This window comes from Lynx canadensis, chromosome A3 (genome assembly GCF_007474595.2).
Source record: "Lynx canadensis isolate LIC74 chromosome A3, mLynCan4.pri.v2, whole genome shotgun sequence".
Lineage (NCBI taxonomy): Eukaryota > Metazoa > Chordata > Mammalia > Carnivora > Felidae > Lynx > Lynx canadensis.
This window is the reverse complement of record NC_044305.1, coordinates 4,683,900-4,697,604: the sequence shown is the minus strand read 5'-3', so window position 1 is coordinate 4,697,604 and position 13,705 is coordinate 4,683,900. Positions and strand designations below refer to the sequence as shown.

The following is a 13,705-nucleotide window of genomic DNA, read 5'->3' as shown; positions in this document are numbered from 1 at the left end:
CATTGGAACAAATTCACGTTTTCAAAATAAGCTTTATAGCAGAACTGGCTGTAGTTTATTTGATTTTGGAATTGAGTCCCTTTTTCTTTCTTCCTTTCCATCATTATTGATTTCTTAATTTATATTTAAGTTAAGCCCCTATCGAATTGATTTTTTATACCCTGAGCACTTTTGAAGGAGAGAAAGCAGCCTGAGATTTTAATTTTGCTAGTGCTTATCCACCAGGTAGTTTTCTCCTTGGTGGATATGCTTGCCTGTCTGCTTGCCTGTCTCTCTGTCTGTCTAGATAACGACCCTGAGACGTTTACTAGATGCCAGGCACAGTGCCTGGAAATGCAGAACATATTCTGTATTCTGGAATTGAGAAAACTGGTAAGGTATCATCCTGAATCTTCAGGAGCTCAGAGTTTCACTGAGAATTTTTAAAGGCACAGAAGGCCTTGGTTGGGTCTCCATAGGGAACAGATGGACCAACATGATGTATTTCTTGGTTTTCGAGCATAGGAGCACACAGACCTTTCCACCCCATCGCCTAACTTCTTTGCAGATACAGAGATGGGAGTCAAGAGCTTGCTTGGAAGAAACACAAAGATACCCTTGATTTACATGGCGAAAAGGTGGCAATTTAAAAAAGGGTTGAAAAGGACCGAAGAGGTCTCGGAGTCAACCCTCCCACTAGACTCCTTAGTAAACCTAGTGATCAGGTGTCCATGGTGGAGTGGTGAGTGGTAAATGGGAAAAAAACAGGCTTCAGAGTCATGTGAATGGTAAGATCCCCTTTGGTGGTTCCCCTCTCTGTGCATGTGTGTATGTCCTGTTTGTATCAGCATAGATGATGTGAAAGATCTCCCGTATTAGTTACCTCGGGGAACAAGGGAAAGCTTATTAACTTCCTCTTTATACATCTTTTATTGTTTGTCTTGTTTTAAGAAGCATGTTTTACTTTTTTAATTAAAAAATCTAATAAAGTAGAAAATGAATAAATAATAATAGTAAAGAATATCCTCAGGGCACTGAGCTTTGTTTCAATCTTCCCAGTAGCCCAAGTAGTTATGAACTGAACGTGACGTTTTAGGTGTGGGCTGCCTGGCAGGACTCTGAACTTGCTGTAGCCTAAGACGCCGTTACCTTTCCTGGCAGCAACACCATAGTGTTAGGGGGTTCTGTGTTTATGGACCATTAACACCTCACAGTCTTTCCTACATCTGCTACCCTTGGCACGCTCTGCCCTTGATAATCATTTTGGACTCCAGTCTGGTCCTTCACATTCTCCTCATTAGAGTTCATCTTATTATCGTGGAAATCAGTATTTAACCCAGGTTGGTTAAGAACCGGCCTTGGATTCAGGCTGCCTCGTTCAGATTCTGACCACTTACCGCTAACTAGTGTGAACACTTAGACGGGAAATGTGCGTTCCTGAGCCTCCATTTTCTCGTCTGTAAAGCTGCGGCGACCGTAGCGTTGTGTGATTTCAAGGAGAGCCTGGATGGTAGCACGCTTCCCTAGGTTGCCTGGTGGCGTGGTGAGAACGTGCTGGATTTTAGATGCTACTGCTGGTGCGTTGACCTCGGTTCCTTTCTCCCATCCAAGAGGGTGAGCTGGTTTGGGATCTTGAATCTTCCCTTGGCCCATTCCATAGCCCTTCCCAGCCCGGAGCATAAATCGGTCAGTCTTCTGAACTTCCCTCACAAGATCTCCAATGTGGCTCTGTCTCGTTCCACAGGTCCCTTCACCGATGTCGTCACCACCAACCTGAAGCTTGGCAACCCAACAGACCGGAATGTGTGTTTTAAAGTGAAGACCACGGCACCACGTAGGTACTGTGTGAGACCCAACAGTGGGATCATCGATGCAGGGGCCTCGATTAATGTCTCTGGTAAGTCCTGAGGCCGGAGGCCAATAGGGTGGCCTAAAAGTCCCCCTAAAGCCAGCGGGAGTTCTTAAAAGTTTGCCCTTGGTCTAGCAAAACCAGGTGATAGCCGTGTCCCTCAACTGTCCACCCTCTGATTGAAAAGCTTAGTGGGTCCCACTCACCTGTTGGTTTTTCCGTAATTAATGCCTCTTTGCTTTAATGCTTATAGCCTTCTGCGCCTCAGTGGTTAGAGCAGAATTAAAGTGGTAACTTCGGACTTCAGTATGAGTTTGGTTTCCACTCCCTTGCAATTCAATCTGCCCTTCGGCAATAAATAAAAAAGGGCTCAACAAACTTAATTTTACTTTGTGGGAGAACGCTAAATGGAGTTATTTTCTTATTTAGGCTGAATGGTTTCTGACATTAGGCTCATGTCATTCCCGATGATTGGTAACTGCACTTTACTGATTGTGAAAAGCTTGGGGAGATGAGAGCCGAGGAGACTGGAATATATTCAAGGGCGTAAGTTTTGTGCGCGTCTGATGGGTGTTTCTTTTCCTGTCTGAGGATGCATATCTTTTCCAAAGTCCAACTTCTGAAAAGATGCTGGTCAAGTGCCCGGATTGAGAATTAAGGAGATGGGAGCGATGGATTTGAGTATAAATGTCTTTTAGAAATGGAATAAACTTGCAGTGAGCGCATCAGAACTTCTGGATCCAGCGTGCCTTCTGTCTTTGTGGCGGGGCTGGCGGGGGGTGGTTATCCTGTACGTTTCAGGAGACTTTGTGTCACAGAGGCTTCTGCATCATTAGAGGCTGCTGCTCGTTTGAAATGGGTACCTGACTGGCTTTTTCCACAACAGATTTTGATTGTGATGCATTTGGCTATTCATTTGATACCTAAAAGAAAACAATTCGCCTCTTTGGAAAGATATAAGGTGTTTCATTATCTGATCATTTCTGCAAACTCTTATTCCCCACATCCTTTGGTCTTTCTCATTATGGTGCTCCGACGCCAGCTATCTCCCTGTGTGCTTCTCTCTGAGGCTGCAAGACCTGATCTGGACTCTTGAATTGGGTTGTTATCCAGGAAGTCAGGAGGGTGAGAGCCAGGTTTTATCGAGGGTCTCCTTTGTGCTGGGCCAGCGCACACGTTATCTCACATAGTTTCTGTTGTCTGCCCTGTGAGGAATGCATCATTACCTGCCTTGTACTGAGAAAGAGACCAGTGGCTGTAGGCTCATGAAGCTAGCGAGGGACAGAGCCAAGGTGTGGATCATTCTGTCTGGCTCTGCAGCCCAGACTGGACTTGAGCACGCTGGGAAGAGGAAGGGGTCTGAGATGTTGGCATTTCTGTACCCCTTGGATCCATATGGTTTCAGTTGGTCTGTTGAAATCCAGGGTAGCTGAAATCTTTTGTTCCTTTTTATTGACTTACTTTTTTCTTCTTCATTTCTTTGCCCATATCAGATTTGAGCCAGGTTGTCAGTAGATGAGAATTACCAATTTTCACAGTGAATAAGGGGGCAGCAACATGGTTTCTCAATAAAATAGCCTCAACGGGTGGTTGTACAGCGTAGGTGTGCTTTCCAGTATTAAATATAAGTGTGTGTGTGTGTGTGTGTGTGTGTGTGTGTGTGTATCTCAGAAAGAGTCCTCCTTCCCCCATCACAGGAATGTTTTTTAGAGTGATAACCCTGGGCATTTGTTTTGATTTATAATTACCTGCTTAAGGAAAACCCAAGATTCTGTGGTCGTGGGCTTTCTCTTGCACACAAGAAGGTAAGGTACGGAGAGTGGGTGTGATTATCTAGCGTCACGTGGGTGATTAGTGGCACAGTTGGTGTTCGAAACCAGCCTCGCTCCTGATTCAGTGACGCTTCTGTGATGGGCAGCTGCCTCCACAGCGTCGTCACGGGTTCTCAACACGGAATGTATCTGGGGGGACGTTACTGAGTCCTGAAATACCCATGTGTCTGCAGGCCTTACTCCTAGATGAATCAAGATGATGTCCGCACACGAGAAAGGGCTCCCTTGTTTTTGTTCGGTGTGTGTTTATTCAGTGCTTGAGGTGCCCGTGGGTGAAAGCAGATGTCATCGCATCTCTGGGTCGGCGTCTCCAGTTGGCAGAGGAGGCTTGTGCCGTCTGTTGAGGGGCCATTGTGTCATCTATCACACCTTTGTATCTTGAGGTGAAAAGCCCTGGGCTCCTCCAGGGTCCTCTTAAAATGCAGCTATATGATGACCCCTCAGTGAGTACCTAGAGTTTCTGGGTTCCTTTGGGAGAGGAACCCTCCTCAGGACCAGAAAGACACCTGCAGACAGGCAGTGCAGAGTGTCCAAAGGCCCGCCTTCCCTTTTCCCCAGGTGTGCACGCGGCCGGGCTTGGTGCCGCCCGCTGTCCTCAAAGCTCACTAGATTTGGGAGCTGGGAACCTGAGCAGAAAGCGTGGCGGTGCTGTTTAGCCTGTTGGCCGATCTTTGGCTGCTCCACTCCTGTCTCTAGTTGGTAATTTTCTCATTGGTAAAACGGAAGGACTAGTATCTACCGCACAGAGTGTTTCCCAGGGCATGGTGCGAGAGTGTGACGGCATTATCTTCCCCCTGGTTTTGACGAAAACTGGCTGGTTTTGGTTGAAGGGGATTGTACCTATTTGAAGGATACCTTTCTAGAAATAAATTCATTCCATACGTTTTATTAATTAACGGAGTTTTTCTAATTTTCAGAAGAGAGACGTGTTTTTTTTCTTTCTATGGTACGCATTTGTCTTCTAGTGAAATCTCAGATATAGTCTGTAGAAAGGTGGTCGTCACATCAGCTTCAGACATTACTACCAGTGTTGCCCCGTGTACCACACGGAGTGTCACAGCACGCCTGGAGGGGGCATGCCTAGTGCAAGATTTCTCTCCCGCTTCTGAAAACTCTTGGGATGCGCTCTTAGGGAAGGTTATAAATCATTCTTTGAGAGAGTGGGGCGGGAAGGAAAGAGGAGGAGGAGGAGGATGTCCACCCAGGTAGCTGGCCAGAGGGAGCGAGGTTTTGAAGGCACACAAATCAGGGTTGTATCGGGGGAGGAGGCGAGACTTTGTAGTTGTCAGATGTCTTCCCAACACACCCTGCGAAGCTCTTCTCAGCTTTCAGGTAGGCTGGACACTCAAGGGAGCTTACACTGTGCGTCAGAACTCCACACTCTGACCTATCCCGTTATTGTCTTCAGAAGATGGCAAATTACTTACTGAGTCCTGAAAAAATAACAGTTCTGTTTTATAAACCTAGGTGGGAAAGTAATGGTTGGAAACAGGCATAACAAATGTTTTGGAATGTGTTGGAAACACACATAACGAATGTGTGGATTTCTCAAAGGGATGATCTGTGGTCTGGTCACCTGGGTCTAGGGTGGGAGTCCTTTTCTTTGTCCTTTCTGTAGATGCTCGTCTCAGCCCATTCTTCTCGAGGCCCGTTCTGGGATCTGTGCCTGCCGGACGAGGCAGTGTGGCAGGTGAGGGGTGCGGAGAGCTTTCTGTTGGCGTGAATTGGCCCCGAGTGCCGTGGTTTTGGCCCTTGCTCCTCGATACACACCATCTACTAGAGATGGTTTTGAATTATTCAAATCTGGACCTCAGCAAAATAGCTACACTTAAATGGAGATTGCAGAAGAGGAGATTGGATTCCCCCCCCCCCCCCGCCCTGAGATTTTAAATGCAAGGAAAATAGAACTTTTTGAATTAATGAATTGTTTGAAGCAGTGGGGGGTCTCCCCATTTGTTCTAGCTTTACAAAATTAAATCTATTTTCTGAACTGTCTGGTGGGAAAATATTTTTAAGGGAGATAATTTCTGAAAATGTCTTTGTGGTAAGCTGTTAGTGGTTGTGAATTTTTTTTTTTTTAATACTGCAGTTTAATAATGAGGGAGTTTTCCATTAATATTCCAAACCATGTTTGCCAGCGGATACAGCAGGTGAAGTGGTAAAATTATGGGCCCATCAAAAATACTTATGCTTCCTGTAATATGATATTAAGTTTAATATTTTTATAACCTTCACTGAATTCTAATTCCACTAAAGTAGCGAGCATGCTTCCATTTGCAGTTCAATTATGCACATTGGTTGCCTTTGTACCAAGCAAATTAGAAATGCAAAATATCTGTGTTTTGGGGGGGGGGGGGCGTTGGAAAGAGTCATTAAAGATACCAATATTTAGGTACAGATACACTTTACTAAGTGTACCCTGGGAATTGAAAATGGATTAAAGACAAACAAACAGAAATTTAGTGTCTGCATCTGTATTTTAAATTAAAATTCAAAGAATTAAGGAGCAGTATTCACTCCTGACATATAGCCCTTTTCAGCACTTATTTCAATCACATTTTAAAGCATAAAGTTCTTCCAGTAAAATCCTAAGGAGAGAGAATGAATATCAGCAACTCTTCTTGGATGGAAACATTGGTCAATTAATGTAATTGGGTAGTATTGCCATTGATAATTAATCCTTTTAAGGTTTTGCTGACTCAGTTTAACGGAGCTGCTTGCTTGCCCTGGACCAGTCAACCTTGGGCTGCGGCTTTTAGGTGATTAGCACCAGCATATAAGTGCACTGCCCTTAGAGAGAGAAGTCAGCCATTCATCTGTCAAGTGCTGATAGTAGGAGCTAAATTTGCGGGGTTTGGGCATCTTAACAGCAGCATTCTTCTTCGTTTGATCATTTGCTTTGGAAGTCTCTGATAAGCGAACTCTTTTATAAATGGTTTTCATGAACCAAGTTTATTGCTCTCAGATAAGAACAGCTCACATTTATACTTAAAAGATGTCTTTAATCTTTTTCACCAGATGAGAGATTCTGGTGTTTTACAAAAGGAAATTAACAAAAATTCAGCCTAATTATGTTTTTTAAGATTTGTTTTTCAAAGTTTACTGTAATATTTAAGTTTCTTAAGAAGAATCCTGTGTTTCTCTTTTTAGGAGTATGACACGATTTATTTATTCTTTACATTTTCAAGGAGCAGGATCAAGAGGACCTGTCAGGGACACTGAGTCTGCCTCACTTCGTGGAAGGCAGCTTCAGCTTTCTGCAGAGTCACTGAGGAGCAAAAAATTAACGAGCAGCCAAAAGTAACGTTCTTTTTACTCATGCTAGTTTCTGGGATATTTATACCCCTGAGCGCCTCGTCTCGACTCTCTTGTTTACTCTTACTTTAAACTCACTGTTAGCCTTGTCCTCGTGTTCAGCCCATCACAGGCTGGAATGAGGTCAGAGGGCTTTGGGAAGTGGCCACAGTGAAGGGCTGGACAGGAATACCACGAAGAGCAAGTGGGGGAGAGGATTTGGAAACCACAGCCGGGATCTGGGATTACTTAAGCTTCAGGGCAGACCGTTCTCCATATTTCAATTAATCCATCTCAGGAGCCATAGCTTGTAGGTCTTTCTCAGATTGTACATAATGGGTGTTCATAATCCCCAGAGTAATCACGAAAAGGCTATGTTGTATTCCATCGTGAAGTATTATAGGAGACAGGAAAGTATGTTGGAGTTTGTAAAACCATGTGTATTTTAAAGGATATTTGTAAAAAAGAGTGAATGAGCCCTGTGTTTTGGCCAGTGCCTGCATCTGGCACATCTCATCTTCTAGTGACGCCGAGGTACATCTGTACTAGTCTCTGCACAAATAAATTAACGAGACAATGGGAGTTTGTTATCTAAGATGCGCTGTGCTGAGTTGGAAAATCCTATAGAGAACACAGAGACAATTCAGTGTTAACTTATTTATAAATAGATAAAATTATTTGTCTGCTAGATTCCTAGTTCCATCAATAGTTCCATCCTATCTGTGGATAGGCAGAGTCCCAGAAAGCAGTTATGGTTTCAACACTTTGAGAATCCTAACAGAAGGATACATTGACTCATGATAAGGGTGCTTAAGTCTCTTAAGCTGATCGTGAGCTCTGACTTGTTTCTGATTAGCTTAGAAAAGCAGAGCGGTGACCACTTTACTACGCCACAAATGCGGTTTGGGAGAGAACAGCCTTGTTTGTGTACAGGTGATACGAAAGGAGGGAGAGAGAGAGAAGGAGAGGCGATGGGGAGATTGGAAACTGTGTCCTAACCCATGGGTACGAGGGTGACTGGCTCCGGGAGGTAGGAGAGAAGGGAAGCCAGACGGTTTGAGGGTTGAAAAGGGCTTTCTCTCTTCATGCTGCCCCAATGAGGTTTCTAGAGGGAACGTGATTCAGGTGTGCTTTGAATGTTGGAAGGGAAGAAGGTGCACACCCGGAGCGTGAGACACCAGAACAGGGAGTCCTGCTCCCGGTCTAATTGGGTAGAAGGGCAGACGCGTGGGAAGGAGCTTAGGCATCTTCACGTCAACAATGTCCACTGGTAGAATAAGGTTCCCAAATAAGAATGAGGGTGTGAGATAGCATTCTGGTGGCAGCCCCAGTGTTAGGCGATGTATCGAACATGCGTTCTCGGGGTGTGGTCCCTGGGCCGGCAGAATCAGTACCATGTTGGAAACACACGTTTGCGGCCCCACCCCAAGTCCGTTGAATCAGAAGCTCTGGAGGTGGGGTCCTGCCACCTGTGTTGTAACAAGAACTCCAGGTGATTCTGATGTATGCTGAACCTTGAGACCCCCTCGTTGCCAAGTCAGATTAGTGGGTTCAGCCCTGGCAGGTTGGTGTATTGAGGTGTGGGTAGGGCAGGAAGACCCAGAGAGACATGCCAGGTGCGGCCAACGTGATAAGAAGAGGCTTGGGTCATGACAGAGCACCCTGTGTGGGTGTGGGCACATGGCCAACACACGTGCATCCGTGTTGTGGGTTCAGACCAGGAAATCTGAGGAGACCGGGAGGAGTTGAACTGATTGTCTCTTACTTGGGAGAGAGGGTTGTTCTGTAGGAGGGTTTTGGTCTGAGGAATATGGTGAGGGTGAGTAGGGTGTGTAGGGGGGAGATTACATTTGTAGGGTTATAGGGGCTGTGCAGGGTGACTTGATTTGGAAGAGAAACTGGGAGGAAGGGAGAAGATCTCTTAGGTGGAGAAATCTAGATGTCCGTGGAGGCCTGAGCCGAGATTTGGTCACATAAATGAGGAGAGAGACATCTTGATGGTAAGATGATGAGATCAGGGGTGCCTGGGTGGCTTAGGCGGTTGAGCGTCTGACTCTTGGTTTCAGGTCAGGTCATGATGGCAGTGAGGACGGAGCCTGCTTGGGATTCATTCATCCTCTCTCTCTCTCTCTTTCTCTCTTTCTGTCCCTCTCTGCCCCTCTTCCCCGCTCGCACTCTTCTCTCTCTAAAGTAAAAAAGAAAAAAAGAAAAAAGAAAAGATTCTGAGATTAAAAAATAATAAAGCATGTGCCGTGGTGCTTGCAAGACTTTCATTCGCTTGCTCTGTTCGCACCGTGATGCAGACGAAAGTGAATGTGTAACTTGCCTGGCTTCTCCCGGGAAGCTTTTGTCCTGTGCTCAGTCAGCTCGTCACTTCTCTGAGGGGTGTGTGTGGTAAGTGGCATATATTCTGCATTTCTTCTCTTCTGAAGAAAGTCTGATCTTACTGACCCTCTCTTTTATGACCCCCGAAGGCCCTTTCCCAGCAGGACCCCGCTTTTGCCATCTGTGACACGGCCGACATTGTTTCATAAAGCGTTAATGTTGGTGAATGGTGAGCGGTCTCCTGGTAACCGGCTTCTTTTTAATGTAGTATCAGCACATACATTTTAAAAGTAGGATAGATGGTTCGTTTAAGAGGGTTTTATCATCAGTGTCTCCGATATTCAAGTGAAATAAATTAAGTTAATGGGAAGCTCTTTTATAGCCTGTCACGGAAAAAAGTACATAATTTCTGTCACCATTTGCATGTATGGAGCTGAAAGAACAAACGATTAACAACATTTATTCTGTCATGTTCTCATAAAGTTCCAGCTAATAGGGAATAGCAAATTGAACCGGGCAGGACATACATGGTGGTAGCTGAGAAATACAAACTTTCTGGCGTGAGTTGGGGGCAGTGGTGGACAGGCTGTGGGTTCTGGGCACAGCGAGGGTTCACGAAGCTTCTCGAGGTCTGGGTGGACACTTGCTGTCCTCTCCAGCTGCTGATTGCGAACCCACGAGGAAAGGAGAGCTGGTCGGTGGCAGGTGGAAGGGGGACCGTTGCCGGGGGGGAGGGGCTGAGCGCCACTTGGACCCTGAGTCTCCTGGAGGCCTGCCAGCAGGCCGTGGTTTTCACTCACGGTGTCGTGTTTCCAGCTCGCCGGCCTCGCTAGCGCGTGGGGCACGTGTGTTTCCATTTCACGAGTCCCGCCCTCTGGAGGGGTCATCTGGCCTGCTACCTGCGGCTGTCTCCCTGTGCTCTTTCGAGGTGATTTGCTCACCGCCCGTCCCCGCTGCTTTTGTTGTCACGTTCGTGTTGAACTCGGGTCCGAACGTCAGGGATGCCTTGTAGCGCTTCTTTCAGACCGCACCGTGGCAGCTTGGGAGGTAGGATGTTCTCTAGGCCTGTGGTTGTGCTGGTGACGTCTGTGACGTCTGAGGGTGGCAGGGGATCTCCGCACCCTTCCGCAGAGGTGGAGCGGGCAGCCGCGAGGAGGTTTGGTTAGCGGAGCACGGGGAGCCCCGGACCCCTTCCCGTGGTGGGTGTGCTCGCGTGGGCGCTCCTGTCTTCACCCAAGGCCTGGGTACGTGCTGGAGCTCACGGCTCGGTTTGTGTGAAGTGACTTTCTCTTGTATGTATTTGCTTTTAAGTAATCTCTACACCCAGCCTGGGGCTCGAACTCACAACCTGGAGATCAGGACTCGCACGCTCCGCCCGCTGAGCCAGCCAGGCACCCGGGGTTGCTTCTCTCTTTTAAACCGCACTTTCTCCCAAGAGGCATGACACAAAGCTGCCGGTGCCTCACTTGAATGATTTAGCCAGATCATTTTCCTGCTGGAGGGGCACGTGAGGCAGCTTGTTTAGAATGATGGCACTCAGCCTTTTGGTCTCAAGACTCTTTTATACTCCTAGGAACTGAAGACCCAAAGAACTTTTTTCATTTGTGGGTTGTATCAGTATTTATCATATTATACATTGAAGTGAGACATTTTAAGCATACTCATTCATTTAATAACATTAGTAAGTCACTTACATGCTAACAGTGACATTTTCAATGAAAAATAACTTCAAAAATTTAGTGAAAAGCCTGGCATCATCTGGCATGTTTTGTAACTCTCCTTCATGTCTGGCTCGGTAGAGGGCGGGCTGAACTCTCCCATCTGCTTTTGCAGTTAGTGTGTTACAGCGTGTTGTTCTGGTGAATGTATGGAAGAGAAACCACTTTACACACATGTGTGGTTCAGGAAGGGAGGAGTATCTTCAGCAGCCTTTCCAGATAATTCTGGACATTGTGCTTTTAATACTACACCAAAACTTGACAAGGGGCACTTTTCTTCAAGTTTGGTATAGTGTGGAATCTGAAGCCATGTCAGTGAGCTACTTGAACTTTGCTTCACTAAAATGTGTTGGTCTCTCCTTGCACTTGGAATGGGCTTTTGAATACCGAATATTAGCAGAGTCATGCAGATCTTCCAGATGCTGACATACTTCATGACACAGCATCAAAAAGTTGCTGATCTCATCAGAAAAGTCTTGAAGTGTTTGGGAAACTGAGCTCTTGATGGCAGATACCAGCTTTCCAAGAGCCTCATTTTTGGTACAAAGCTTGGATTTTCTCGTTGGCACCAGCTATTGAAAGTCGTTTTCCTTGAAGGGACAGGCACGCTTTGTTTTCGAGACGACGTCTGCCGTCCAGCCAGGTCTGCGTGGCCGTGGTTTTTCTGTCGATTGTTCTTTCGAGAAAGTGGTGTTCCGTGAGAAAGTCCTAGCTCTGCTCACGACCCAGACAGTTGTACGGCCGCTTTCCTGGGACAGCGGGTGCCGCGCGCGCATTCGCATTTCATTGCGCCGAGTGTTCGGATGTGTCGTCGGGGGTCGAGGTTTAGTAAAATTAGTGATGGTTATGGCTTCGTCCAGGATATTAATAAGTGAAAATGGCCTTTAAAAAACCCTGCCGGTGTGCAGGACACCTGACACGGAGACCCCGCCCCGTGCTGCTTCTGCTCTGCTTTTGGCCCGGCCGGCCCTGCGGATCTCAGCATCCCCGCACCGGCACGGGGACGAACGTCTTGGGATTACCACGACCACGACGTTGACCTGCTGGATCACCTCTTGGGTTGCGCGGGGGGGGGGGGGGGGGGGGGGGGGGGGGGGCTTCGGTCTGTGGAAGTGCTTTGAGCAGCCGGGTGTGGAATCTGACTCTGGAAGCGAGGCCAGTGTTGGCATGCTGGCCGTGGGGTCCGAGGGAGACCAGTCAGCCTTTCTCAGCCCTTGTCTGGGGGGAAACACGGGCTTCTTGGGTGGGTTGTCGCGAGGACCGAATGGGAGAAGTAATGAAAGCGTGCCTTCTGCGGTGCCTGGTAGGGAGTAGGCACCGGCGCGGCCGTCTTTCTTTCCTTCCTGGGACCTTGTGACGCCACCGGAGCGGTGGGGGCGAGGAGGTGGAAAGGTCAGTCTTGCCCTAGCGCAGGCCTAGAATCCACATGCGGGTGTCTTGGCTCTTACTTCTCACTTGCCCTGTTTCCAGGATTGGGGACAAGAAGGAAAGGGAACAGCAGGTCTCTCCGAGGCTGTTTGTGGGTGGAAGGGCGTTCTCAGGTTCTCTGGACCCGTCTGTCCGTTGTGTACATGTGATCCACCGTAGCTTGAACTAAAAGGCCAGCTTCTCTGAGATGAGCAGTGTCTTCTGATTGCTGTCGTCTCCTGAGCACTGGGGGCTCTTTACAGATCCTTCTGGTTCAGCCTCATCGGTCTCCGTGGTGGAGGATGATGGGGGGCCGTTGACAGCTGAGAAAGTGCCGTCTCAAGGGCGAGGCAGTTTTTGCTCCTGAAGCCTGTGAGCTGCTGGAGATCTGAGTGTGGTCTAGGACACAGTTCTCTCCCTTCCTGTCCTGACAGAATAGCAAAGCATGACTTGGTCACAGCCAAGTGAAACCGGAAATTCTCAAAACCTGATTCACATTACTTTTTAACAATGCTGACCCAGCTTCAAAAAAGGTTGACAGCCCCCGTCCAAGAAGGATGACGGTACCTGTGGAGACATTGGCTCCTTAGTTTATAATGTGGGTTTTCCTCATTGTGGTCTTGGGGGTGGAAAAAGCATGATGGGAACTGAACTTTGAAAAGAAGAGTCTGTGCTGTTGACCCGTTGGTCTGGTCACTTGTCCCTTAGGTTAAATGTCAAGCCCACGTGTGGACTGACCCCCCAGGTCTGTCCTCAGGAGAGCCCTTGCCAGCTCAGTGGTGCCAGGGTGGGAGTTAGCTGCGTCCGGGCCCAAAGCCACCAGTGAGGACTGCTCTTTCGGGAGGGAACCGTGCGCCTACACCTCAGTGGCCTGTGTTTTAAGTGACCTTTTGTTCTCCCCGCTGATGGTCATGCTGAATTTGGGGTACTCGGGACAACTTTGTCGGCTCTAGACTTGATGTCGTGTGTGCATAAGCCCTGACTTTTAAAAAGGTTTGCACGTTTATCGATTTTTGTCCTGAAGAAGTTTCCCGGTAACGCCTCCTGTCGCTCAGAGCACTCAGATGGGTGATGCGGGCCGCGGGACCGCCCGGGTGACCGCCCGTACGGAAGCGTTTGAACGTGCCTTGCTGTCAGACTGCAGTGGACTTTCTGTGTCCCCAAGAGGGAGGGGACTCTGCCTCCGCAGCCTGAATGGCCGAGCTGTTTGCGTTTCTGCTGTCCGTCGCGGTCCTTCGCGAGGTCCGTGGCGGTGCTCCTGGGGCGCAGAGTGTGCGTCTGCCTCATGTTGGAGCGACCGG

General features: G+C 47.8%; 1 protein-coding gene across 2 annotated transcripts in view; it reads left to right on the top strand.

Annotated features, from left to right (window-relative positions):
• The window catches only part of VAPB (VAMP associated protein B and C), a 39,993-nt gene extending 27,944 nt beyond the window's left edge, over window positions 1–12,049 (top strand). The window contains exons 2-3 of one of the 2 annotated variants that reach the window (XM_030309309.1): window positions 1,724–1,876; window positions 11,117–12,049. In XM_030309309.1, the coding sequence (XP_030165169.1) occupies window positions 1,724–1,876; window positions 11,117–11,142 (179 nt within the window). In that variant the 3' untranslated portion in view covers window positions 11,143–12,049. Of the gene's footprint in view, window positions 1–1,723; window positions 1,877–2,257; window positions 5,706–11,116 lie in introns of those variants that run through there. The other variant, XM_030309312.1, reaches the window with a different exon arrangement.
• The last annotated feature ends 1,656 nt before the right edge of the window (window positions 12,050–13,705 follow it).